Here is a 27,755-nt window from a genome sequence, read left to right on the forward strand (position 1 = left end):
CCTGCCCAAAGCAGCCTTCGAAAGCAAAATAAATAAAAAGCAGAGAGGAGGAAGAGGGGAGGGGAGGAGGGTGGTGAGAGGAAGCAAGTGAAACTTCGGAGCCACCAAACAGGAGCAGGGAGGGGCGGCAGGTCAGGTCAAAGAGCCCACCCTGAGAACTCACAGGAAGGCGCTCTCTGTTCCTGTGCTTCTGGACTTTGTTTCCCCGCGATGGAGCTAGGTCTAATTGCAACAGTAACTTTAGCTTTTATTTTCTTATTGAGATATGATTGATATATAATATTGTATAAGTTTAAGGTGGGCTTCCCTGGTGGCTCAGATGGTAAGGAATCTACCTACAATGCAGGAGACCCGGGTTCAGTCCCTGGGTCGAGAAGGTCCCCTGGAGAAGGGAATGGCAACCCACTCCAGTATTCTTGCCTGGGCTATCCAAGGACAGAGAGCCTGGTGGGCTACAGTCCACAGGGTCACAGAGACTCGGACACAACTGAACGACTGATACACACACATGTAATGATGACTTTCAGAAACAGAATGAAAGGGGGGAAAAGACCAGAAAGATATGTGGCAAATGTTAGCAGAGATTTCTTTTGGGATGGGGAAGAGATCAGTGATTTTTCTTTTTTTTTCTTTTTCACTTTTCTGTTATTTCCCAATTATCTAAGATGAGCACACATGATCTAAAGCACTACAGGAAGAAAATACAAGAGTGGCTCCCTACCCTTAAAGTAACAAAAACACACCATGTGAATGAAGGAAGAGAAGCTGAGTGTGACTTGGAAAAGGAAGAAAAGATTCGGGACAGTGAGTGGGCGAGGGAGTAAGAAGGGGAAATATGGGGCCAGGGAATGTGAGGGCCTGTTTAGGGGGCAGCCTCTACGAAGTACTTCCCAGGCGTCCTGGGACCGCCCCGAGTGGGCCCTGCCTCACCGTCCCCAGGCTCTCAGGCAGCAGCAGCTTCTGCCTGGTCCCGGCAGCGTCACAGTCACTGTCCTCCCAGAATGCGTAGGCCCTCCTCCCCAGACCTCCCTCCAGCCTCTGCTGTGGACTTGCTGAGATGATCTAAATGGAGAGAACTGGGATCCAGCATTCCAGAGAGGCTGATTTAGAGGAGATCACATTGCACTCTCTTGTGGCCGGCGCCCTTCTAGGAGGAGAGAGAAGACAGGAAAGGCCTGGCCACAGAGGTCTATAAGCAGTAAGTAGCTTGTTAGCACAGAAAAAGAACACGGGTGATAAATAAAGCATTTTTATTGTCTCTTCCCAAGATGCACAGAGCTTCCCTTCGCCCCCAGGTAGGCCAGGAAGAGGACAGCAAGGAACAAAGATAAAACACACCTCCAGGAGGAAAGAGCAAGGTGGGCCTGAGGGGTGGGTAGGGGACTGAAAGGGCGTCTGGAGGTGGGGCAGGGGAGGAGCTGGGCAACTAGAGGGCCTGAGGAGGTGAGCATGAGGCTCAAGGAGCCCTGGCTGCAGCAACAAAGATGTCCTTGTATCCCTTGATCTCTTTGATCTCGTTGCTGCTGACGAGGACTTGGAGCTGGCGGGGTCCGGCTTTGATGGGGTAGAGGTCCACTTGAATTTCGATAGTGTGTCCGGCCACCAGAGTCCCAAGGCTGCGGGTCAAAAAGGGCCTGTTAGAGCCTGGAGTAACTGCTGGGGTGGGTGTTCTGGATTCTGCTCTTGGTCAGTAAGCACCTCCCACCCCACCCTATCCCACCCACACCACTGATCGACCTCAACCTTTTCTGGAGGAAGGTGGGAGCAAGGAGGCATCATCCAGGAGATGAAGGACCATCCTGTGACCCCATGAGACTCCCCTTAGCAAAGACCAGCAGGAGACAGGTGGGTGGCCCTGGGACTCACTCATTTGATATCTGCCCATTGATGAGGCCACTGCCTTCCAGCACCATTGTGCAGTGACTCAGAGCCACCGAGAGGGTGTTGGTGAGCGAGACGTGGACTTTCAGTGCCTTGCCCACCTCAGCCCGCTCAGACACCTGTGTGGGGAGAAGACAAGGATATTGTGGGGATGTGGCCTCATTTCTGCACTCAGCAGCAAACTCCATCCATCTGTTGACCACCAGGGACTACTTGTTTAGGGGTTAAGATGCTGCAGGGGAGAGAACAGAAGCCCAGGGTATTTGTGGTTATCACATACCCTGGCCTGTCTTGGAAGCTCACAGTACTTCTGGAAGCCACCACCAATGGGGAATTGGTACCAAGTTGAAATCTATTCCCTCCCCATCATCTAGCTCAGGATGGCAATTAGATTTCAACTTGAAGTGCCAGCTCCAATCTGTTAGTTGTGACTGATAGGAATGCTGTGTTAAAAAGGATCTTGAGATTATCCTTCAATTAAAAAAAAAATGATCTTGAGGACAATCCAGAGCCCAGTGAGAGTTGTGATTGATTAGTAATGTCTGACACAGGCATGGGATAAGGCAGTGGTGTCATATGTGCCATCCATGTGCCACCAACGATGTCATTCTGAGGCCAGGGTCCCAAGAAATGTTAATGGCAGAGCCCAGACCTGACCCAGGTGTTCCAGACCCCAGCAGGATCTTTCTCCCACTCTGCTCTGTCTCCATGTACATTAGCAGACCTACTCTAAGTTTTTCCAGGTGCACTCAGTCCATCACATGTGAGGGCTGTGTCATAGGGCAGTCATGACTTTGGTCTGTGAGTGGGAGGCAGGGGTGCCATCCTACTCACTTCTTGAGCCATAGTGCCTAGCACAGTGCCAGCCATATGATGGCTATCTGGTGGACAAGTGTTGAATGGAAATGACTCGACGACCCAGATCCTACTGGGAGCGTGTTCTGGCTCAATCAGAGAATCACAGAAAAGGAAGAACACACTGTGGCTCCCCTGGAACTCAAAGAAAAGAAACGAGTCCTTTGTACTCTAGTGAGCGTGCCAGAGCTGAACAAGATCAAAATAGCTTTGGTATCCAGCAGAGTCATACGAATAATTCCATGGTTCCTTAGCAATGTGCTCGGTTGCTCAGTCACACCCAATTCTTTGCAGCCCCATGGACTGTAGCCTGCCAGGTTCCTCGGTCCATGAAATTTTCTAGACAAGAATGCTGGAGTGGGTTGCCATTTCCTACTCTAGGAGATCTACCCAACCCAGACATCAAAGCTGTCTGTGTCTCCTGCGTCTCCTGCGTTGGCAGGCAGATTTTTTAACACTGAGCCACCTGGGAATCTCCTTCTTACCAACGGGGACCAGTTAATAGCCCAGTTGGCATCTGCTGTGTCTGCAGTGGATCCTGCTGTAACCAGGGCTCTGTGTGGCGGGCAGGGCCTCACTTCAGCCCCAGGCTTGCGTCTGCTCTTGTGATTCTGCCCGGTGCCCCCACCCCCCACCGTGGGAGGCTGCCTGACGACCTCACGGCCCAGGAGAAGACTGTCAGGTGGCCAGATGGTTTATGACGTGGAGTCAGTCGGTTCCCATTCCCGTTGGGGTGGAGCATGCTATTTAGGCAAATCCACCAGGTGTAGAGTCAGGTGAGGGTTAGGCCGTGGGTGAGTCTTCAGGTAAGAGGGAAAAGTGGCGGAGGGAGGCTTCAGAGGAAGGAAAACCCTGGTGATAGGAGCTGGGCATCATCCCCACCCTCCTCCACTGACCCTTCCTCCACCTATATTCATTCCTTGTGCAATGGCCTCGCCCTTCCCTCAGGCCTCTGAACTGGAGATGTGAGGCTCACCTTTCATTTGTTTCCCTCTTCCGTGTCACCCCTGTCTTATCAGATGACCAGGAATTTGGCCTGAATCTCTCTCAAACCTGTCTACTCTACTCCATCTTCCAGACACTGCCTTTCTTGTCTCGTTGCCTTAAAATGCGTTCATTTCCACCTCACTTCTCTAGAGTGTCTTCCTGTATATCCTCCATAAAATGTCACCTCCTCTGGGAAGCCTTCCCTTTGCACAGAGCACAGAGATGACACCATACTGCACTCTAATCATCCATTTGGTGTCCAGAGCAGGGACTGTGTCTTGTTAGCTGCTGTACCCCCAGCCCCTGGGTTGGCTGAGTCAGAGGGCCCCCCAGCCCCTTCTCTGTCCAGATGCCTTACCTCAATAGATATGTGGGGAGGCTCTAGGGAGATATCTTTTAAGACCAGCATGGACTTCCCTGTCTCCTCCACTTTGGCGATGCCAGACACGCGGATCAGCTTTTCATCCGTCAGCTTGTTTCTGTAATTGTTGTAAGGTAGCGCAAGCGGCCACTGTATATCTAAGCACAGACAAAATGCACTTTGAGTCCAGAAATGGGTCTCAGAAAGAAAGAGTGAAAATGTGTATGTGTGTGAGAGAGAATGAGTGTGCATCTACATGTGTGTGTGTGTGTGAGAGAGAGAGAGAGAGAGAGTGCTTACCCTGCACCCAAGGGTAAGCTGAGGTCACTGCTGTGTTTCCCTGCTGGCAGCATCAGAGGTATAGTACCTGGCATTCAACCTCCTGTCAACAGCAGCTTCACTGCCTGATGTACGTGAGCATGAGTGTGTGTGTGTGTGTGTGTGTGTGTGTGTGTGTGTGTGTGTGTACTGGGGGTGACTTGTTCATGGCCCCAAGCTCCCTTCCCTGTAGATGCCTTTCCAGGCCTGCCTCATACTCACCCTCCCCAAAGTCCAGGGTCAAGTGCACTTTTTGTCTCCAGAGGGGCTCCCGGGTACCGCCGTTGTGCAGCAGGGTCTGTGCACAGAAGCCCACCACCAGGTGGATGGGCCCCTGGGGGTGGGCTCTGTCCGCCACCCTCCGGGCATGCAGCCTCAGCAGCAAGTCCTGGCCCCACTCAGGCTTCCTGGTCAGGTGAAGCTGCAGCTGTGCCGGCTGGCCCACAGCGCCCGCAGACCCCAGAAGATCTAGGAAGGGTGAAGAGGTCCTCCGCACACCCAGCATTTTCTGGGAGGCCTTCATAAACACAGATCGCTCCTCAGGGGATCCTGACAGAAAGGAGAGCCAGGAAAGACATCAGTGGGGAGGAGTCAAGAGGAACAATGACCTTCTTGGGGAAACAAGACACCCAGAAACTCCCAGACCCCCTCCCGAAGCCCCAACCCCAAGAATAGCTGCCGAAGGAGATGATACAGCCTCACAGCTGAGAACACGGGGATGGGTATTGCTGGCTGCTGGGCTCAAACCCTCGCTCCGTCATGGTCCCTTCACCTCTTGGTGCAGGGTTCTGTCATGTATAGCCCAGGGATATCTCCTTGCCTCATAGAGTTGCCAAAAATTGGGGTTAAATGAGTTCCTGAATATAAACACTGGACGCTATTCTTAGTTGTCTTTTGAGGAGGAGGTGGTTGGGTTAGGTGGTGATGGTTTACACATGAGAGTCATCTTCAAACCCCTTGCCAGGCAAAGCAAAGGAGGTTACAGCTGCCCCCCTCCCTGCAAACCCTGGGGTCCCAGGCACCTTCTGGGTACTTGTAGGAGCTGGTGATGTTCTGGCGCTGGTCTGACCCTACCATCTTGGTGCTGATTTCCTTCCCGATGGAACTGGTGTTATGGGCCAGGATTTCCTGGGCCTGGCCATCCTTCAGTAGCCAAACAACTTCATCAGCGTTCACCTCGGCATACACAAATGGGGTATCGTAAGGCAGATGGACCTCCCCTTCCCTGATGGCCTTCACGGAGGCAGGGCCACAGCGGAACAGCCCTGGGCAGGGAACAGGAGTTGTGGAGCACTAACTCGGCTGCTGACAGGTGGACCAGGGCCAGTGGGGCGTGGCCCTGGGAGGCAGAGGAGGGAGGTGGGATGGGGAGAGGCAGTGGCATCAATGACCCTCCTCCACACGGTGCTCTCCAGTTCCCACTAATTCATCTGATGCTCACAGCCACCCTGGGAAGCATCATCCTCATCTTCCCTCCGTCACAGGGGAGCAAATGACTGAGAGGTCCAGTGACTCACTGGCCCACCCAGCTGTCAACGGCGAAGTTAGACCCCTGACCCGAAGTTGTCTCTGCTACAACTTTGGAAAGTGGACGAAGTGGGAAAGGCATCACTCCCTTTTGGCCTCCTGCTCACGGGGTCAGTCACTTTGATTGGCCTCCCCACAGAGCCCAGGCCCTTCCACAGTGGTCTTCACTCACCGCTGCTGGTCTGCTGGGGAGTGGGGTCCAGAACCTGCCACCCATTGTATCCTGGAGGGAGATCTTTCCGGATCATCCAGCACTCATTCCAGACATGGAAATTCCTGCAGAAGGCAGTAAGGAGAAAAGGGCTCACATTTTCAGAGGATTTGCCAGGTATCAGACCCTATACTGAGTGCTTTATATCATTGTTTTTTCTATTTTTTTTTTTTACATTTTATTTGGAAGTAATTTCAAGCTCACAGTAAAGTTGCAAGACTAGGATAAACACCACCCATATACCCAGTTCATCTATCATTAGCATTTTGCTCCATTTGCTTTAGCACTGACTTTCTTTCAGATGGAGATTTCCTAGAATAGGGACCTTCCTTTACATACTCTTATACAGTTCTCAACTTCACACATTTAGTATTCATACTTTATCTACCTTATGGTCTATATTTCAGTGTTGTCAGTTGACCTAATTATGTCCTTTATGGCATTTTTTTTCCACCCAATGCAGGATCACACATTGCATTTAGTTGTCCAATACCCTTTATGTCCTTTGAACTGGAAGAGTTCCTCAGGCTCTGTTTTTATCACACTGACATTTTGAACACAGTCTTGATTGATTGATTTTATCAGCGTGGCCCTCATTTTGGACTCACCTGATGTTTCCTCATGATTAGGTTCAGGCTGTGTGTTCACAGACAGAATTCTACATGAGTGTATGTCCTCCCCAGATACACTACTGCTCATTGAGCCAGAGAAGTTTCAGCCCTGGAGGAGCTCAGAGAGGGAGGGAGTGCCAAGGACAGCAGCTAATTCTGATACAATTCAAAGGTCTTACCTGGAAACTGGCTGGAAACCAAAAACAGGAAATGAGATTTGGGATAGAAGAGAGGAGAAAAGGAACCAGGGGAAGCTACAAGAGATAAAAGAATAAAGGGACACAAAGAGACACACACAGATGCCAGCTGGGAGGGAGAGTGGGGCAGGGAGAGGAGAGGTCGAGAGAGATCAGAGTAAGTATGCAGAGACAGCTAGTCCTGGCTTTGCCCTGAGAGAGAAACAGAGAAATGTCCAGACAGACAGAAAGGCTCAATGAAGGAAGAGTAAGATGAGGTCAGTATTCAGAGGGCACACAATCTGTTCATTTGGTTGCCAAACTCACAATACATTAACTCATAGTCTTCTATGTCTGAAATGAGCTTGAGGTGATGATCTGATTAGCCAGAACAGCTTTCTGGCTGAGGACTTATTCTCTGAGCACTGGCAACAATGTATGGGGCAGTATTTCCTTAACGCCAGAAAGCATCAGGTCAGAATTTTCCTACCCTACCTGGAACGGAGCAGAGATCTGCAGGAGACAGTGCCCCTTACCATATTTTGTCTCGTTTCTGAGTTGGCAGCATCTCTGCATGTTGGTCATAGTAGGTGTCGATGGTCAAGTTCGCATCGGAGTTGTGTGCAGAACGGAAATTGGAAACAACACGGGTTGGAACACCTAAGCATCTCATTACTAAAGAGAGGAAAAGCATGGGGAATTACCAAATCCATTTCAAGCAGAATCACTGGTCTCACGTACGTACTTTCTCAATTTTAAGCTGGAGGAGACAAAAAGGCCAAGGTGCTTGCAGATCTGTACCTATACCTCCTTTATCCTCAGAGCACCGCACCCAGGCCCAGAAACCTTGTGGCTTACCTGTCCTATCCATGGTTTCCATTCCACCAGGAGAAAGAAATCACTTGAGGGTCACTTAAAACAATTAACAACAACCCAATTGATCATTTAGGGCTTTTCCCATTTAGCAGCTGTCCGAACCAAAAACAGAGAACCTACACATTTGATAATTTGAAAGAAAAAAAAAAAAAAATGAGACCTGTGCTGTGGTCAGAAGAGAAGCAGTGTGACCTTAAGTAGATGGCTTAACTTCTCTGGGCCTTAGTGCTTAGCTTATATGTAACAAAATGGAGTTGGACCAGATGATTTTCAGTTCTGAAATTCTGGATCTGTAACTCAATTCAAATGAAAGGGTTTGAAGGAGGTAAGAAAGAAATCAGAGTACAGATAGAAGAGCAAGATAGATTTATAGAGATACATGGAAGACATCAGCAACAAAGGAAATCGTGCATGGAGACGGAGGGAATGACCATCTTTGATAAGACAACAGCACCCTCTTGTGGCTTCTTTGGAATCACACAAAGCAGACACTAGACTATCCTACTGCCACCCCCAGACACCGCTGATCAGGGGCAGATGAAATTAAGCCAAGAGCCAGATGTGACCTTTGAAACACAGGTCCCCACCTCTAAAGGCAAGGTGAGGAGTTTAGAGAGAGGTTTATCCCACCCCTAAGGAGCCTGGCATGATGCAGTGCATGGGGTCACGAAGAGTCAGACATGATTTAGCGACTGAACAACAATCCTTCTTAGTAGCAAATGGTGCCCATTGAGGCTGCTATGGGGATGCCAATGCTTTGAAATGTAAGAGGACTATTAAGATTGGCCAGACTTTTTGTTTCGATTCATTCAAGAGCCCCAAAGGATGCCACCTGTCTGCAATCACCTGTCCACTCCTAGCACAGCTCCTGGGCTTTTCACAAATCTTTGGCAGGGGTGAGAGTCAGACCAGGGCTGTGAGTGGCCAGAGGTAATTTGGCAGGAGCAGCTCTCCCCTCATGTGAAGGCTGTAGATTCTAGGGCCTGGCAGTGAAGAGGCCCGGGGGTGGAGCAAAGAGGCAGACCCAGACCTTCTCCCTCTTCACAGAGTCTAAAGGCCTGAGCCCTCCCCCTTAACTCCTGCCTGGTCGGGGACATCCCAGCCTAAGACAAATCTGGCTGTACTAAGTGCTGGCACTGTGCGGAGCATTTTCCAGTGAACACAAATGAGCACAGTGAGGTCACTTGATTTCAGCACTCATATTTAAACCTCTCCGCCGTCTGCAGCACCTGTCCATAACTGCCAAGCTGTGTTGCCCTTCTCATTAAACTCTAGAACTTTGGCCGCCGTCTCTGCCCTTCCCACTCTGTGCTCCCTCCTTCTCCAACTCAGAGTCAGCTTGTCGGTTCAGTAAACATTTCTCGAGCCTCACAGTGGGATGGGCAGCACTGTACCAGGTACCCCTGCCTCTTGGGGGAGGATAAGCAGGCACCACAGTGCTTTCCATCTTTCCCTCATATTCACAGATAATCTGACTGATGACCTGGGACTAAATTATAAATAACTCATAAATGTATAAAAGCATCCATGTTTTATACATTTATGAGTTATTTATAATTTAGTCCCAGGTCATCAGTCAGATTATCTGTGACATGGATGCTCCTTAAGGGTAGTTAACAAAGTAACAAATCTCTTAATTGTAACTCCTCAAGAATCTCAGTGGTGTTTGGGAGGCAGCGCTGCCTACAGGTGAGATCAGGTTTTCCCAGATCATCTGCTGGCACCTCACGCTCCCCCCAACTTGCCCCTGACCCCAGGCTCATCTTGAGCTGAGGAGCCTGAGCCAGTGGCAGAAAGAAGCCAGTTTTGCCTCCACTTTGGGACCAGAAGCTCCTCTATCCAGGTGACCATTCTAATAGTCTAACTGCTCCATCAAGGAGTCTGTGGAGTGATTGCAGCAGGTCAGCCCTTCACTGGATGTTGCAGGGTTCCCTGAGACTAGTGAGTGTGCTGTTTAAGAGCTGAATGTCCACGACTCCTTAGCCGTAGGGCTGTAGACAAGCCACAATTAACCGAGGTGAGGTAGAGACAATCCCAGCCCGACCTCAGAGGGTTATCGTAAAGAGTCAATAAGCTAGTCTGCATTCCCACCCCGTTCCCACCCCGCCCTCCTCACTCACCCGTACACATCACAGCTGCAAAGACCCAGCACTGCCCGTACTTCACAGGCTGCCCGCCCCTGGCCGCCCACTGCCGCAGGATGGCCACGCTGCCCGTCCACTCCAGGGGGCTGACCCCCCGGGAGTAGTCCTCTCCCCAGTTCCCCTGCAGCACGCCGCTGTCGTCGTTGCTGTTGATCTAAAGAGGGCAGACAGATGAGTTTCCGCGGTGCCCCTGCTGGGGACGCTGGGGCGGGGCCGGGGAAGCTTCCGGTCTTACCATGGCGCTCACCACCCTGCAGATGTACACCACGTCGTTCCGCTGCGAGTAGTCTTTGGACGGGTTCTTTAAGAAGTACAGGCTCTTGTTCAGAATCTCAAAGCAGATATCTATGATGTCTTCTTCAAACTTGCCGGGGAAGTCACGGAAGAACAAAGAGAAGAGTAAAAACGTCTAGAATTCTGAAGCCAACTCAGTAGCACTGACTTTTAGGGATGGTGTATGTGTGGTGGGGGTAGGTGCTAAATATCAGACCAGGTCCTGCCTTCAAGGAGCTTACAAGTCAAGTTGGGAATGTGTGAGATTCAGGATTTGAAGAACTAACCTGTGTGTTTCTGATGGAAAATGCAAATGTAATTTAGAGAGATGAGAGTCAATTTAAAGGAGCAGAAGACTACTGGAGCTGCTGGTCTTGGAAAGACTTAAGTAGACAGGAAGAGCTCTAGGTAGGGGTGTTCATTGAGGTCTTTGGGTGCAATGGGTACCCGAAACAGGCTCAGAGATTTTCTTTCTGGAGGACTTCTGGGGTTAGGAAATGATCAGATGGATAAATGTAAGGCTAGGCATGTGAGGCGTGAGAAGAGCATGGACAGCCTTGAAGGCAGGTAGAGGGTTCAGCATGGATGGTGTGGGCACAGAAGACAGTGTAGAATCAGGACATACGACATATATTTGTACATGCAGCCTAACCCTTTTGACTATCAAATGCCCTGGTAGTTTTCTAAGTTTCAAAAATTTATACAGGTTGTTAGGGAACAGGAAACTGATCTTTCTCAGCAAGGCTCCCTGCTTCCTGCCCCCACCCCACTCTCCCCTCCCAGGGTGTGTGGACAGGGCTGAGAAGGCAGTGGGAGGCAGAGAGAAACTATCCTAGCCATGGCTGGAGGTGGAGAGTAGAAAAGTTGACCGGAGTCAAAGGTCCCCAGCTGTGTACTCTAACTGGATAATTGGTGTTATTAAAGAACTGCATGTATTATTTCAGTTGTAACAATGGATTGTGGTTTAGTTTTTCAGAGAGTCATCAGCTTTTAGAACTATAGTTGGAAGTATTAGTGAACTAAATGATGTGGTAATTTGCTTCCAAAAAATTCAGTGATGAGGTAGGAGGAATGGAGGGGAAATATACCAGGGATCAGCGGTTTTTCTGTAAAGGACCAAATAATAACTATTTTAGCCTTTACAGGCCACAGGGTCTCAGTCTCCACACGCAATTCTGCCATTGTGGCGTGAAAGTAACTACAGATGATACCTCAGTGAATGAGCATGCCTGCGTTCCAATGAAGTGAAGTGAAGTGAAGTCGCTCAGTCGTGTCTGACTCTTTGCGACCCCATGGACTGTAGCCCACCAAGCTCCTCCATCCATGGGATTCTCCTGGCAAGAGTACTGGAGTGGGTTGCCATTTCCTTCCCCAATAAAAGGGTATTATTAGACACCAAAGTTGGAACTTCGTATAATTTGCATGTCACAAAATATAGTCAGCCCTCTGTATCAGTGGGTTCCGCATCCATGGATTCAACCAATAAAATCAAAAATATTAGGGGAAAAAAATTCTGAAAAAAACAAAAAAAGAAAAAAAAAATTCTGGAAAATTCCCCAAAAGCAAAACTTGAATTTGCTGCACAATTCCAACAGCTATTTACATAGCATTTACATATTTTTAGGTATTATAAGTATCTAGAGATGATTTAAAAGTACATGAGAAGTTGTGCATAGGTTATGTGCAAATATTATACTATGCCATTTTATATAAGGGACTTGAGCATGCTTGGTTTTGGTATATGTGGAGGCATCCCGAAACCAATGCCCTGAAAATACTGAAGGATGACTGTGTTTTGCTTTGTTTTTTAATTTTTGTTTTTTGGTAGTTTGAAAAGTATGAAAACCATTCTAAGCTCTTGGGCCATGCAAAAACAGGCAGTGGGCCACAGGCTATAGTTTGTAAATCCTTGATACAGATGAAACAAGATTCACCATAAATTGATCACTATTGAAGGTAAGAGGTTCATGGAGGTTCATTAGAGTAGCCTGTCTACTTGTATTATGCTTAAAGTTTTTCATACAAAATATTAAAAACTGAGAAGAAAAAGCATTTCCCCTTCCTTCCTTGTGCCTCTCACTCTAGCACTACACACCCTGACTTCTATTAGTGGTACTTCACGAGCTAACAGAGTTGTCTAAGGCCCACTTCAGGTGACAGTGTTACCTGCCCGTAGTTCCAGGGCCAGGGGGTGATGAATCTTTCATGACCCTTGTAAACAAAGCCATAGTCCATCATGATATATTCCTGCAGCAGTGTTTCACTTGGCAGGTAGACGTCGTCCTCTGAGCAGTTAAGAGTAGCAGAGGGGACAAAGCCCCAAACCAAAAAATAAACAGTAATAAAATTAAAAAACAGTAACAACAGTATCTTCCTGGATAATCAGAGAAGCAATGGGTTGATGGCAATAGAAATCAAGACTGGGCTCCTTAAAAGTCTATGTGCTTTTCTAGAGGCCAGCAATATAATCTATACTTTAGAAAAAGATCATCTTCTCTTGGTTTTAAAAGCAGCAAGCTGATCTTAGAGATTTGGAAAATATGGATGATGGAAAGAGGACAATGAAGATCACCCCTTCCCACTACTGAGACACCCATCATTACATTTTGGTGTAACCTGTCTGCACTTTCTTTTTCTGCACATATATGTAATTAAGATCATATGTGTCCCATTTCCTAATCGATTTCATTTAACGTCAAGCCATGAACTTAATTTTATCATGCCATTAAAAATTCTCTGTGAAGGTGATTTTTAGTGAGCATATGGTAACACACTGCATAGATGTCCAGCAGTTTATCTTCGGGACTTTCTAAGTAGACCCTCACAGAGCATTCCCAATGGATCAGTTAGCATTACAACCTGTGAACACGTTATACCTGCACTCCAAGGGTTAAAAAGTAGGATGAAGGTCCCCAGAGGGTGGGTCGTGCTATGACTTGGGTCCTGAGAGATCTCCATCTTCAGAGAGTAGGGACCAATGACTGCACTGGGCGGTGTGAAAAGGGAGACAAAGAGCGAGTTGGCCTGAATGGTGAAGTCAGAAGCACTCCAGCCGTTGCCTTGTCGGGCCTGGGTGAGCAAGAAGGTGGCTCGGGTTCCCAGCAGCTCCTTGGGCGCTGGTCCTGCATAGGAGAGAACAACTCTGCAGTGAGGCTCAAAATCTATGTGACATGATTGCTGGGGACCTGGAAGGACCCTTACCTCCTCCCACAACTTGCTAATCCTTTTACTGCCACTGGGTGTCCTTGGACAGACACTTAACATCTGTGTAGTGATGGTCGTGTCTGACTCTGCAACCCCATGGACTGTAGCTCACCAGGCTCCTCTGTCCACGGGATTTCCCGGGCAAGAATACTGGAGTGGGTAGCCATTCTGTTCTCCAGGGGATCTTCCTGACTCAGGGATCAAACCCAGGTCTGTTGCACTGGAGGCAGATTCTTTATCATGTGCATGCATGCTAAGTCGCTTCAGTCGTTTCTGATTCTTTGTGACCCTATGGACCATAACCCACCAGGCTCCTCTGTCCATGGAATTATCCAGGCAAGAATACTGGAGTGTGTTGCCATGCCCTCCTCCAGGGGATCTTCCTGACCCAGGGATTGAACCCACGTTTTTTATGTCTCCTGCATTGGCAGGTGCGTTCTTTACCACTAGTGCCACCTGGGAAGCCCCTTTACAATGTAGGCCTCAGGTTTTTCTGTTTTTATTCTGTAAGATGGGATCATAGTAGTACCCACCTGAAAGTCTTGTCATGGATTAAATGAGATAATGTGCATGAATTTTTAGCACAGTGCCTGTTGCATATTTAAAAGTTGTCTGTTATTATCACAATCTTAGTTGGCTGAGTCAGCCAGATCTTAAGTGGACTGATAGGGATCTGGGGGTCCCAGGAGAAGAGAGGGGAGGGTGGTTCAAAAAGGAGAGGCAGGGGCCCTGTAGATGAACTTTGCCTTGGGGAGGGGTGGGCTTACCTGTCTCAGCCACAAAGGTGATGGAGTCCTTCTTCGAGTGGAAGGGACGGTTGAAATGCAGCTGGATGGTGAAGGACTGGCTACGGCGCACGATGAGCCGCTGGAGGCCCATCTCCTGTGTGTGATGCTCCTGGTTGTTCTTGGCGCTCTGCAGGTCGACGGACCTGAGCTCCAAGGCTGCCACTGCGGGGTGAGATGGGGCAAGGGGACAGCTGTGGCTTCCTGGGCTCAGCATCCCCAACACTTTTCGACATTTCTGTTGCACCTGGCTCTGACTCGGTTATGATTGCTGTCCAGATCTTAGACCTCTGCACCCTGCTGCCTAGTTTCAGGACTCAGAGAGCAATTCAGCACTGTGATTCCAGTGACCTCTGAACCTAGCTGAAGAACTGGGGTCCCAGACAACACAACATTTTCAGATAACTGAAAGTTAACCCTTGAAGTGCCGTCTTGTAGTCTTAATCGCTTTTGCAGACAAGCTTTCTAAAAATTGCTCTATTATCCTGATGATAGAAGAAAGAGCATACTAAAATCTTGTATGAATTAAGTCAAAGACTGGCGGCTACAGTCCACAGAGTCCCAGAGAGTCAGACACGACTGAGTGACTAGCACTTTCTAAGTCAAAGAACTGACTGGAGGCTGGGACCTCAGCTACAGGCAAGTCTCTGCTTGAGGATGTGGGTGCAGGTGGGTACCACAGGGTTATTTACAGCTTAATTTCTTACTTCTCAGCCACGTTCCAGGGGGATGAGGGCCCTGGCTGCTGGCTAAGATGTATACTTAGTGTATAATCTTAAAAGTCTCAAAGCATAATAGGCAAGGTGCAAGATGTCGCCATCTTGGCTGTGAGACCTTGAGCAAGTCACCTAAGGTCCCTGGACATCAGTGTCCTCGGCTGAAAAGTGGTGACAATGGTGTGCCCACCTCCTAGGGTCCACGTGGGCATTAGGTGAGGATTCACATGTAAAGACCTTAGCGTAGTGGCAGGTGCAGGCTGAGCACTCAGTCATCGGCAGTTGCTCTTAGCACTGGTGACCTCAGGTTGTGTTTGCTTTGCTGTTTTTGCTGGTGATAAAAATTCATTCAGGCCTTTTCCCCCAAGTAGTACATCAGTTACCTCAGTGGTTCTAAACAGGGGAATTTTTGCCCCCTGGAGGACATTTGGCAAAATCTGGAGACATTTTTGGTTGTCACAACTGGGGGAGAGACTGCGACAGGCATCTAGAGGGTGGTTGCTCGGGATGCTGCCAAACAGCACCCTAAAGGAAAAACTCATGTTTGCTCCAGCCAGGATTTGTGCCATTTGCAATTTGAACTCCTTTTTCACAAAGGTTCTTTACAATTTCACTAAACGAGTTCACTTTGATGGTTTTAGCCTGTCTTTGTTACCTGGTTGAATTTTTTTTTTGAGTCCTAATTCTTTCACCCAAACACTTTCTCTTGCCATCTGGGAACTGGCTAAACTGTCTTCCAGGTTGTCGTCCACGTCTTTGGTCATATGATGATTTAAACATTAAGGGTTAAGTCCAAGGCCAGTGGAGTATTACCGTTGGAGCTTCCTTCCACCTTAACACTGAGCCATTAGGAAATACTCTGTAAGTAGAGTTGTTCAGCTAGCTGTGACTACATCTAATTCTTTATGTGAGGAAACTGGATTAGGTGTTTTGTTTTGTTTTCTTTTTTTTTTTTGGATTAGGTGTTTTTATATTTTCTTCACAGTCTAAACTCAAATCCAGCTTTCATTTTGCATCTTTCTCACAAATTTGTCAAACATCTGGCTGAAAACAGAATGTGTACAATGCTCCCTTGACCTTCCCCCCCCACCAGCCCAGTAACAATCTTTCCTTGAGGCAGATTCAAAGATGAATCACTGGATCAAATAGTACAAAGTTTTTCAACCTCTTAAATGTAACATAGGCACTTAAATAGTTATATTATTGGAACCAGAAAATTCAGGGCACAATCCAAGACAGATGACTGTGAATAATTAGACAGCATTTTGTAAACATTTCTAACCTATTAGTAGTTTGTGAAATCAATTGAGAGAAATGTGACCAATATTTTTTTTAAAGAGTAGAATAGAAAATATCACAATGCATCCTACATTAATTATATTCACTTAAAATAATTATGCATTTAGCTCACTGAAGTGCTTTTCATGTCAGGGAGACAGTGACTTCAGAGAACCAAAGGGAGGGCCTTCAAGAGAGGAAGCAAAGATAGCCAAGAGGATCAACAAGAAATTCAACAAAACAGGAAATCAAGCAGAATCAATTAGTAAAAAAAACTGTAAAAAACAACATGGTAACGCCCACAAGGCTGTCTCACCTTGGCCACCAGCCCACAGGGGTTAATGACGAGTAAGATTAGAAATAAGCCGCAGCTGCATGACTCCTGGTGCTTGACTAACACAAAGACAAGGATATAGAAGGATCAAAATATATCCCCATGTATTATGAGTCTTAAAGTGAATAGAGACTTTAGAGCAGCTGTCTGCTTGCAATGAGCTCTGAGGTGCTAACCTCTTGACCTCAGAGACATCAAAACACTTGGACCGCCCATGTCCCCCTCCATGTCCCCCTCGGGTCTTGGCTCAGACGTAACCATCACACAGGGACTTTCTTAACCACTGATCACGATGCTCCATCCTCTGCCCTGTGATCATCTGCCATCACAGCAGCCTTTTGCCTTTCTGCAGAGCACACTTCATAGCATCTAGAATCAGTTTCAGGAAGCAGAAACCTTGGCCATCTTCTCACCCCTGGGCCCCTCCCTCATTGCCTAGAAGGAACCATTGTTCCTAATTGCTGATAATTGCAGCTGATGTTCGCTGAACGCTTACCACATGCTAGGCACTGTCTGAAGCATTTGCTGTGTCTGAAATCATTTCCGTTCTCTCAGCCACTCTGGGATGGAGGTGTTCACATTGTCGCTGCCATGCAGCAAGGACAGAGCTGGGATCAAACCCCCGCAGGCTGGCTCTAGAGCCTGCCCCCTTAACCTCCACAATCTCCTGCCTTCCCTGGTGGGTGCTTGGAGATGTTTGCGTGGATGGATATGTGTGAAGTACAAGAATAACCTGGCGGGATGACAGTGGGGCTGTAGAGAAGGAGAGAGAGAGAGGACTTCGAGGGCAGCAGGGCCAGGATGAGGAGTGGCTTGACTCCAGGCTGAGATGCTGCTATTTGCTCAGTAGTAATGTGTGTAACGGAGAAGGAAATAGCAACCCACTCCAGTACCTTTGCCTGGAAAATCCCACGGATGGAGGAGCCTGGTAGGCTACAGTCCATCGGGTCGCAAAGAGTCGGACACGACTGAGCTACTTCACTCACTCAATTTGTGTAACTCTCCCTAATGGGAGGATAAAATGTTACACCTTTTTGAGGGCAGTTTATCAACATTTCTTATGAAATGAAAGAATGCCTTGAAACAAATTCCTTTGATCCACAAATTCCTCTTCTAGAAATTTTTCCTAAGAAAAATCATAATTTGTGTGTAAAAGTATAAACATAAGGATATTCAGTGCAACCCAAATATCCTACAATAAGAACTGGATGTTATTGTTCAAGTTGCTAAGTTGTGTCCAACTCTTTATAAGCCCATGGACTGCAGCATGCCAGGCTCACTGTCCTTCACTATCTGTCTCCTGGAGTTTGCTGAAACTCATGTCCATTGAGTCGATGATGTCATCCAACCATCTCATCCTCTGCCACCCTCTTCTTTTGCCTTCAATCTTTCCCAGCATAAGGATCTTTTCCAATGAGTCAGCTCTTCACATCAGGTGGCCGAAGTAGTGAAGCTTCGGCTTCAGCATCAGTCCTTCCAGTGAATATTCAGGGTTGATTTCCTTTAGGTTTGATCTCCTTGCAGTCCAAGGGACTCTCAAGAATCTTCTCCAGCACCACAGTTTGAAAGTATCAATTCTTTGGTACTCAGTCTTCTTTATGGTCCAACTTTCACATCCATACATGACTACTGGAAAAACCATAGCTTTGACTAGACGGAACTTTGTTGGCAAAGTGATGTCTCTTCTTTTTAAGATGCTTTCTAAGTTTGTCATAGCTTTCCTTCCAAGGAGCAAGTGTCTTTTATTTTTTTATTTTTTTTTAGCAAGTGTCTTTTAATTTCCTGACCACAGTCACTGTCCACCATGATTTTGGAGCCCCCCACAATAAAATCTGTCACTGCTTCCACTTTTTTCCCTTCTACTTGCCATAAAGTGATGGAACTGGATGTCATGATCTTAGTTTTTTGAATGTTACATTTTTAGCCAGCTTTTTCAGAATTGAATATGTAAAGTTTATCCCTCTCATCCTAATGTAATCAACAAAAGGACAAAGGATATGGGGAAATAATTCATGCAACTTTAGAAAGCAACACAGAAAATTTAAAAAAAACCAGTATGTTAACAGATTAACTGCAGGTGGTAAAATTATGGGAAATTTTTCTTTCCTTTGAGTTTTTTTCTGTCAGCCCAGCATTTGCTTTGAACATGTATTCCTTTTGTCTTTAAGGAAAAGTGTTGCTTTGATTAAAGGCAGGTTTTTGAGGAGTGTCACAATCACAGCTGTGCTTCAGAATTAATCCAGACCAGAGGGAAACAAGACTAGGCTATGAAAAAAAAAAGACTAAGCTATGAAGGGCAGTAAGAATTCTATTGCAATAATCTAGGCAAAAGGCTAATGAGATCTCGGCAAAGGCATTGGTAGGAAGAAAGGAGGAACCACCCTGGTGTATGCGAGGGACTGGTGGCCACAGGCACGCAAGCTGGTAAACCTCTGGTGAAATACCTTGACTTCTTGGGCCTCCTAAGGCCTCGGCTAATTTGGATGCAGACTAGGGCAAGTTGAAAGAATTCACTGCCCACAATGTCCCAGGCAAGCAGGCTACTAATAAAGGTCAAGAAAGCTCCAGACAGAGGTAGTGAAGGGGACCAGACGGCCCCTGGTATAGTCAGCAGAGGGAGCGGACACCTGCCATTGAATGTCAGGTGGACTCAGCTCCTTTACTTCTCCTGCCTTTGTCCCTGCAGTTAGTCCAATTCTCCATCAACGTCTTTTATTTTTCCACTTCTCATTGTTATTGTCAGTTTGGGACTTTGATTAACACTTCATTCTTTCTCATCTCTTCCCTTTTAAGAAATATGAAAGGGCACTTCTGTGTGAGAGCTTACAAAGATTCCTATGTGATGAGATTACCACTGAGCATTTCTGTATAAGGATGAAAATGTCTCACTACCTAAAGATGCAAGTCTAAATTCCTTAGCCAAGCAGTCAAAGCCCTCCACGATGGGGTCCTAACACATGTATCCAGCCTTACCTCCCCACAGCCCATAAATAAACCGTACTTCCCCTGTGTGTATTGGGGCCTCCCAATAGATTGAGCCCAGCTTTACCTCTGGATGGGCCTGCCCCTCCCCACCTGTGTGTGTCCGCATTGTACCCATTCTTCAAGCAAACTCAGCATCCACTTCCTTGTGAATCCTTCCCTGTTATTTTAGGATGGGGAGCACCTGTAACAAGTTTCATATCTTGCTGACATTTACTGAGTGTTATTAAGCACCAGGCTTTATGTGTGTTATGCATTATCTCTCTCTATCCCTACAACTACCCAACAAGATATTACAAATTCCGTATTATGGATGAACAGACAGAGGATTCAGGAGGTTAAGTAACTTGCCCGGGATCACCTACCTAGTAGGTGGCAAAATTGTCATTTAAACCTAGACAGTTTGATTGTAGAACCTAGTTCTTAAGTTGGTTTGGAGGTTTTCACTTTTTTTTTACTTTCCAAATAAATGACTATTGTGCTTTATTCAAATAGAAACATAACATACAGACCTGAGAGGAGCAACTCCGGTGGAAGAACTGGGGTGGGGGTTCCCTTGACTGCCCTGTAGAGCCCTGTGGGTCTGAAGAACACAATGGAAACTGCAGTCCCTCTTAACCTCCTCATCCTACATTGCCAGCAAATCAAGGAAGAACAAGGTCCAGCACCCACCTGGTCTGTTGCCCTGCTCTTCAATGTCTTAGGCTTTGAACCACTTGTCTATCAGTTAATCATGTCCTACTATGTCGTTTCTTTGAAACATTGTTTTCATTTAATGGTGTCTAGGTGATTATATTGTTTGGTTACTTCCACTCAGTACTCAGCAATTCAAATGGCTGCTGGCAGGAGAAAGCATTACTTGACTGGCTGTACAAGTTAAATTATTAGGTCTTTTACAGCAAATGTAACAAAGGATGAATATCCATTATATATAAAAGTTGCCATAAATATTAAGAAGTCTTGCTATAATCAGAGAAATGCAAATGAAAAACAATAATGAGATTCCATCTTTGATCCATTCAGAAATGCTTAAAAGAATAACAATCTATTTTGTGAGGGTATATGGAAATGGACTGTCTCCTATATTTCATATATGGTGTGAGTATAAATTCATACAGACTTTTTAGAGAAAATTAATTGATACTGAAGGGTAGCAGATTATGTCATCCCCAAATACACCACTTTAGGATAAAGATTATTTTGAGCCGAAGGCAACTGAGAAGCAGCAGATAAAAGAAAAGCTCTCTGCCCTCTGCTATTTGCCTAAAAGCAGGACTTAATTTGTGAAGGCTCCCCAGGCTTCCCCAGCGGCTCAGTGGTAACGAATCTGCCTGCCAGTGCAGGAGATGCAAGAGACGCGGGTTCGATCCCTGGGTTCGGAAGATCCCCTGGAGCAGGAAATGGCAATCCACTCTAGTATTCTTGCCTGGAAAATTCCAGGGACAGGGGAACCTGGTGGGCTATAGTCCGTGGAGTCGAAAAGAGTCAGAAACAACTGACTGAGCACGCACACCCCCCTCCCCTCTCTATGAGGAAGGACAGAAGTTAATCACCAGAGACAGCTCTAGACCCTCATTAACCCAGAGATAGCCCCAGAGGAATCTATATAACAATGTATTAACTAACCCTTATCTTCCATTAGTTCCCTCCTATAATTTACCTTCCAACAATCTACTGCCCTAGAAACTCAAAGTCCTTCTCTTTTGTTTTGTCCTTTTGTCATTTTGTAAAAATGTATGTTCTCTTGTTAACATGATGTATAAGCCCAAGTTCTCACCATTCCTTTGAGTTACTCATCACAGAGTGCTTCTTTGTACATGTGCAGTGCACATGTTAATAAACTTTTTTTCATTATTTGTCATTTGCTGATCTAATTTATAGGTCCCCAGCCAACAAGCCTAATTGGGAGAGGGAAAAATGTTAAGTTTTCCCTCCTCTACAAATATCCATCAAAACTTAAAGTGGATATTGTATTTGGTCCAATAGTTCTTCTTTTAGAAATCTTTCACATAAATATTTGTATACATATGCAAAGTTATATCGACAGGGGCATGTATTGCAGCATTGTTTATAAAAGAAAAATATTGGAAACAATCTAAATGTCCAGGAATAAGGCATAGTACAAAAAAATATTTATTAAAGAAATTGTATTTATATGCCCAGAATGGAAAACTGTAATTATTTAGACCAATTGATGAACCAATATGCACCAGCCTGCAAAGATTTCCAAGATATATGATTAAGTTTTTTAAAAAGCAAGTCATCAAATAATATATATTATATAATCTTATTGTATAAAACAATTTTATATAAACCTAGTGTTATTTAAAAGCAGTTAGCCAAATTGTTGACAGTTCTTTCCAATGAGGAAGGAGGAGGATTGGGAGTACGTTGTACATAAAAGGGGACTTGGGGATTTTTATCCTAAAATATGAACTTTTTACATTTTATAACAAGCATTTCTGTGTGTGTGTATTACTTGCTTAGTTAAAGCATAATATGTTAAAAGATAATATAACATTTTAGGCTTACAGTAATTGGGGATAGCCGAGGGGGGAAATACCCTAGAATTTAGCACAAAAGTACCCTGGAATCTAGCATAAGAACAAGTCTCTGGAGAAGGCTCTACTAAACTCTGGCTTATATAAAAATACCGTGCGCTTCTCTAATTCCTAATGGTTTATATAATTCCTAATAGTTTATATAATATATAATTTAGAACACAGCTTTAAGAAATGCACACTCCATCTTAGTGCGCTCCCCTGGCAGGCCCGGTGAGTCTGTCTGCCAGGCTGACCTGGCCTGCCAGGCCTTCCTTCTCAGTCCCAGCAGCAGAGTGGCTACAGCTCTGAGGGGGCCTGAGCTCAGGAGCCAGGACAGCTCTGTAAGGAGCAGCCGGAGCAGGAGAGATCTAGGATCCTGGAGGTGGTCCTCCCTCAGCTCCAGAGTCAGCCATGGAAACGACCTCCCGAGTACCAAAGGCACCCTGTGGGCCTCCTCAGACCTTCCAAAGTCATTCCAGTCCCAGGATGTTAAAGCAAAGATGGTCCATAGCTTCAAGGTTAAGCTGAATCCATTCAGAAGAGAAGGAATAACTGTATGATTGTGCCAAGGTCTGATCGAAGATGAGGAAACAGGAGGAAGGGGGCAGATTGAACAAAGGAAGAGCATCAATTCAGGGTCTCCTGTCTCTGCTGTTCTCCTCCTACCCTCTCCAAACGCCTCCCTTCTCTTGACTTAGCACCTCAGAAAAGTCAGATTCCCAGTACTCACCCTGATCCATCTCCCTCCTTCTGTCAGCCAAGGCCTTTCAACTAATCAGCATTAAGACTCTAGACCAACTTGGCTCTCTAAACATTTAGTCATCTCACTAGAACCTTTCCCTCCATCCTGAGGCGGGTGGGGCAACCATTTCCTCCTCCTCCTCCTAGTACTCCTCCTGTTCTTACGTTTCCCGTTGTTCCGGGTACATCTTAGCTTAAGGAAAAGAGCTTCTGTCGAAAGCCTTTTTTAAAATTGCAGAGGGATTTGTTTCTGAGGTCTCCTTTTTAAGCTGAGAGTGAAGTGATGTGGAAGGCAAGGTGTGGTTTGGATCTGTCACTTTCTGCCTTTGTCACCTCAAGGCTTGGGACCCAATTCACTCTAAGTCAAGGAGAGAGATGAGGAAGGAAAGGAGCTACCCTCTGGAAGGTTATTCACGAATAGCCATAGGACCAGAGGACTTTGCATCTTGCATCTTTAATGAGTATATTAAAATGGTGTATTATTGTGCTATTGGTTAAAAATGAAGCTGACAAACTTTCCAAGGACAAGAGGGAATGCCTATAACATAAGGATAACTGGAAGAAAAAAGCAGGAAAGAAACAATGCAGCTTATTCCAATGTTGTAAAAGCTGTTATTTGTGCAGGTGGACCCATTTTTAAAAGACAGAAGTAAATACCATAAACTGCTCTTTTGTGAGAGCAGATTGTGAATGATTGCGATTTCTTGATTTATACTTTTCTTAATTAAACAAATCCACAGTGCGAGGGTAGGTCTTCCCTGCTGGTTCAAATGGTAAAGAATCTGCCTGCAATGCAGGAGACCCAGGCTTGATCCTTCGGTTGAGAAGATCCCCTGGAGAAGGGAATGGCTACCCACTCCAGTATTCTTGCCTGGAGAATTCCATGGACGGAGGAGCCTGGCAGGCTACAGTCCATGGGGTCATAAAAAGTCAGACACAAATGAGTGACGAATGCACACACATAGTGCAAAGGTAACATGTTTTAATACGGGAGGGAAATTTTTTTTTTTTTTTCTGTACCACTCAGTATGTGGGACCTTAGTTTCCTGGCCAGGGATTAAACCCATGTCCGCTGAAGCAAGCACAGAATCTTAACCACTGGACCATCAGGGACATCCCAGGAAAAAAAAAATTTTTTTTTTTTTTTTTTAAGAAAAAGTGAGAAACATAGGAGGAGGACCATGGCTGGAGATCTGGGCCTGAGTATTCTACCAGACTGACAGTTTAAAGAGAGAAGCAGAAGCATCCAGTCAACAATCCTGGAGGAAGCATTTAGTTTGGTAAAATAATAGTGATGCAGAGAAAACAGAAAGATATTTACATATTTACTGATCATTGTCCAAGGTATGTAAGAGGCGCCTAATTGCCTGGGTTAATCTGTGTGATTCATCACACATTTCTGTGCCTATTATAACGAAAGCTTTCTGTCCTATCCTTTGCCTTTTTAAAATGTGTTGAGTGTGTTAAGGAAATAGTCCTAGTTGGATACACTGAACTCACTTGTGTTGGAGGGTGGTATACATTTTGGTAAATTTCCTTCTCGTTATTTTGTCTATGCTGAAATGGTTTGTTTTTTTCCCATAGTTGCAGTCATCCTGTATTTTAAGATAGAACTTGTTTAAAGTGACAATTTCCATATAAGACAATTTGCCATTCTACTTGAAAATATGGCCTTAAACAATATAATGACTTTTGCCTTGTAAAATAAGCTTTTATACTTTTAAAACTTATTTGTTATTTATTCAAACCCTTCAATTCTTATTTGGGGGCTTAAGTGGGAAAAGAGGTTTTCCTAAAATAACTATAATATTTTTATCCAGGTTAACCAAACAAATTCCATTTTGTCAATCCTGTTGGCCCCATTAAGACTGAGTGTCCCAATTTCCAGTACTATTTTCCTTCCCTCCTTCCTTCATTTTTATAAGAACTGATGACTGTGATGTTGATGGCATCATTTTAGCAGTCTTGAGGCACACGAAGGTATTAAAAGCTGATCTTTAACCTCTTGTTTAATATGTTGGTGGAGATAAAACACACATAAGTATTCTCTACAGAGGACCCTGCCCTGAGTAGCAGGGTCAGAACCATGGGGGTCTTTTAGGGAGGAGCTCAGGAAAGGCTTTGTGATATGTGAGCAGCCACTGGTCATGAAGGATGAAGAGGATTTGAGAAAAACAGAGAGACAGAGAGAGAGAGGTGGTATGAAAAAGAATTTCCAGGCCAAAGGCACAGCTTGAACAAAGAAGGAAAATGGGGAAGGATAGGGCTTCTTCTGAAACTGGCGTGGGAATTGTCTGCATCGACCAAAGAGAATAAAAGCAAAGGGTCAGAGGCTTGGAGTTTCAAAATTGTAAAAAAAAAAAAAAAGCTGTTTTTCCTTCATTGCTTTAGAAATTAGAGTCTTCTTGATGCTGGTGATTAGTTTTAAAAACTTAACATCACCCATCAAATTGAGCTCTTGATTACTCCCAGCTTTATTTATTACACTACTTACGTCAGCTTCTTCATTCTTTTTTTTAATTGAAGTATTATTGATTTACAGTGTTGTGTTAATTTCTGCTGTATGGCAAAGTGACTCTGCTATACATGCATACATATACATTCTTTTTTCTATTCTTTTCCATTATGCTTTATCCCAGGATATTAAATGTAGTTCCCACACCAGCCTCTTATATGTGCTGTCACTCCACCTGGAATGTAGCCAGGTAACTATATGGGGCAACTAATTTTTAATTAGGTTATAATCAATTGATTAAGTTATGATCAATATTCATTAGTTTTTATGGCCCAGAAATACCACTCCTGCAAATATAGCTGGACGAAACTGTAATTCAAAAAGATACATGCACCCCTATGTTCACAGCAGCCGAAACATGGAACCAACCTAAATGTCCATCGATAGATGAATGGATGAAGATGTGGTACATTATACAATGGAATACTACTCAGTCATAAAAAAGAACAAGATAATGCCATCTGTAGAAACATGGATGCAACTAGAGATTGTCATACTAAGTGAAGTAAGTCAGGAGGAGAAAGACAATATCATATGATATCACTTATAAGTGGAATCTAAAACACGGCACAAATGAACTTATCTACAAAACAGAAACAGACTCACAGAGAACAGACTTGGGGTTGCCAAGAGGGAGGCAGGAAGAAGAGGGATGGAGTAGGAGTTTGGGGTTGGTAAGTGCAAACTACTATATGGGGAATGGATAAACAATGAGGTCCTACTGTAGGGACCTAATGTAGCACAGGGAACTATACTCAGTCTCCTGTGATAAACCATAATGGAAAAGAATACTAAAAAGAATGTATATAGTGTACAACTGAGTCACTTTACTATACAGCAGAGATTGGCACAACACTGTAAATCGACTATACTTCAATAAAAATAAAATTCGTGATGGTTTTGCAAATCATGTTCTTTGACCATATTATATTCTGTTTATAGATTTTTTTTTCCCCCTTAAAGACTAATGCCCAACACAGTCAAGTTTTACATTTGGTTTCAAGGGGAAAAAAGCCCTTTAAGCATAGAATCATTTCTGTGTTGATAAAAGACTAACCTCTATTAGGGTTAATCCACTCGATTTGTCCTACAAGACAGCAAGCTCTGAGATCTTTAACTCTAAAATAAATACAGACACATTATAATCCTCTCGTGGCTCCACACCCTTAATATGTGTTTACTGGGTTCTCCACTTGAAGATCCTGCAGTCACTTCAGATTCAGTATCTTCAAAATTGAACTCGTTAGCCCCACCCATCCCCCAGAAATTCATATAATTTCTTACTCATCTTTGTAAATATTACAAAATTTCATTAGTTGTTTGGAACCTTCTGTTTGAAGGTCTTGTGACCAGCTGGAGAGAACAGAGGTGTCTGAATTAGGGAAGCTGATTTAGGGTACTGCTCCAGCCCTTCTGAGATTGTTTGGCTTTATTGAACCTTGAGCAAGGAAGTACTGATGAGAGCTTCAGCCCTGTGTAAAATGGGGCTGAGAGAGTAGTGCTCAGTTCATGGAATTCCTTTGAGAATCGAGTGGATGGTGTTTGTGGAAGTGTTAAAGTGCTCTCCAAACATTAGCCAGTTTCACTGATAATAGCAATATTTATGATCCTTCAGATTGTGCGATTCATGTTGCGTGAAAGACCACGTGGCAAGATCTGTTGCTAAGATGCTCAAGGAGACATTCATGACCACAGAGAAATTGTCATAGCCAAGTCCAGCCTCTCAATCTGTCTTGTCAGTACTCCTGGCTAGATTATTCTCAAGGGAACTGAGGAACCCATGGATAAGTAAACTGATTGGATCATGCCCTTGCCTCAGACTTGTCACTGGTTTGTATTGCTCCACACGTTCTGCCACCACATTTACCCTGACCAGATCTCCATCTGTATTGCCCTCAGTTCTACCTGATTTCTGATTTTTTTTGGTGGTTTGCTCAATTCCCAAATTAAAGTCTTTCTCCAAGCCATGCCCTTCTCTGGTCACACTTTCTACCTACTCTCTAGGTCTCAGCAAAAATGTCAGTCCCCACAGAAGCTTTTTCTAACTAGCTGAGGCCCCACACTTACTCTCTTGAAACTCTTGGATCCTTCTTCACAGCACTGATCACACTCTGAATTTGTCACCCCCTCAGACTTTTCTTTCTGTGTGTCATCTGGATGATCCCACCTGATTCAACTAAGCCCACTACAAAATAGCATTTTCTGTACTATCTGAATTAAAACACCAGTCCTTTCCCTATGAAATCAGCAGGAAGTCCAAGAAATTCCTGGGATCCCTTCCCCATGAGTCCTAGAGCATCCCCAGGGTTGCTTACTGTTTTCCAGAAATCCTCCTGCTCTCCTGACAGCTGGTGCCTGCTTGAAGACTTGGAACTCGGCCTCACTCTTTTCAAGGATGAATTAGCTGGCTCTGCCAGGCTAGAGGTTCTTGACCAGC

At 45.3% G+C, this 27,755-nt stretch overlaps 1 protein-coding gene across 1 annotated transcript; it reads right to left on the reverse strand.

Moving 5' to 3' along the window:
• Positions 1-1,233: 1,233 nt before the first annotated feature.
• TGM7 (transglutaminase 7) lies at positions 1,234-27,755 on the reverse strand. The gene is made up of 13 exons (XM_043922726.1): positions 27,634-27,755; positions 14,192-14,374; positions 13,097-13,342; positions 12,387-12,505; positions 10,183-10,311; positions 9,924-10,101; positions 7,464-7,602; positions 6,102-6,205; positions 5,425-5,667; positions 4,625-4,951; positions 4,082-4,242; positions 1,867-2,000; positions 1,234-1,616 (listed from the first exon to the last, which is right to left on the reverse strand). Coding segments are annotated over exons 1-13 (2,124 nt in total). The 5' UTR covers positions 27,635-27,755; the 3' UTR covers positions 1,234-1,456.

This window comes from Cervus elaphus, chromosome 13 (assembly GCF_910594005.1).
Source record: "Cervus elaphus chromosome 13, mCerEla1.1, whole genome shotgun sequence".
Taxonomy (NCBI): Eukaryota; Metazoa; Chordata; class Mammalia; order Artiodactyla; family Cervidae; genus Cervus; species Cervus elaphus.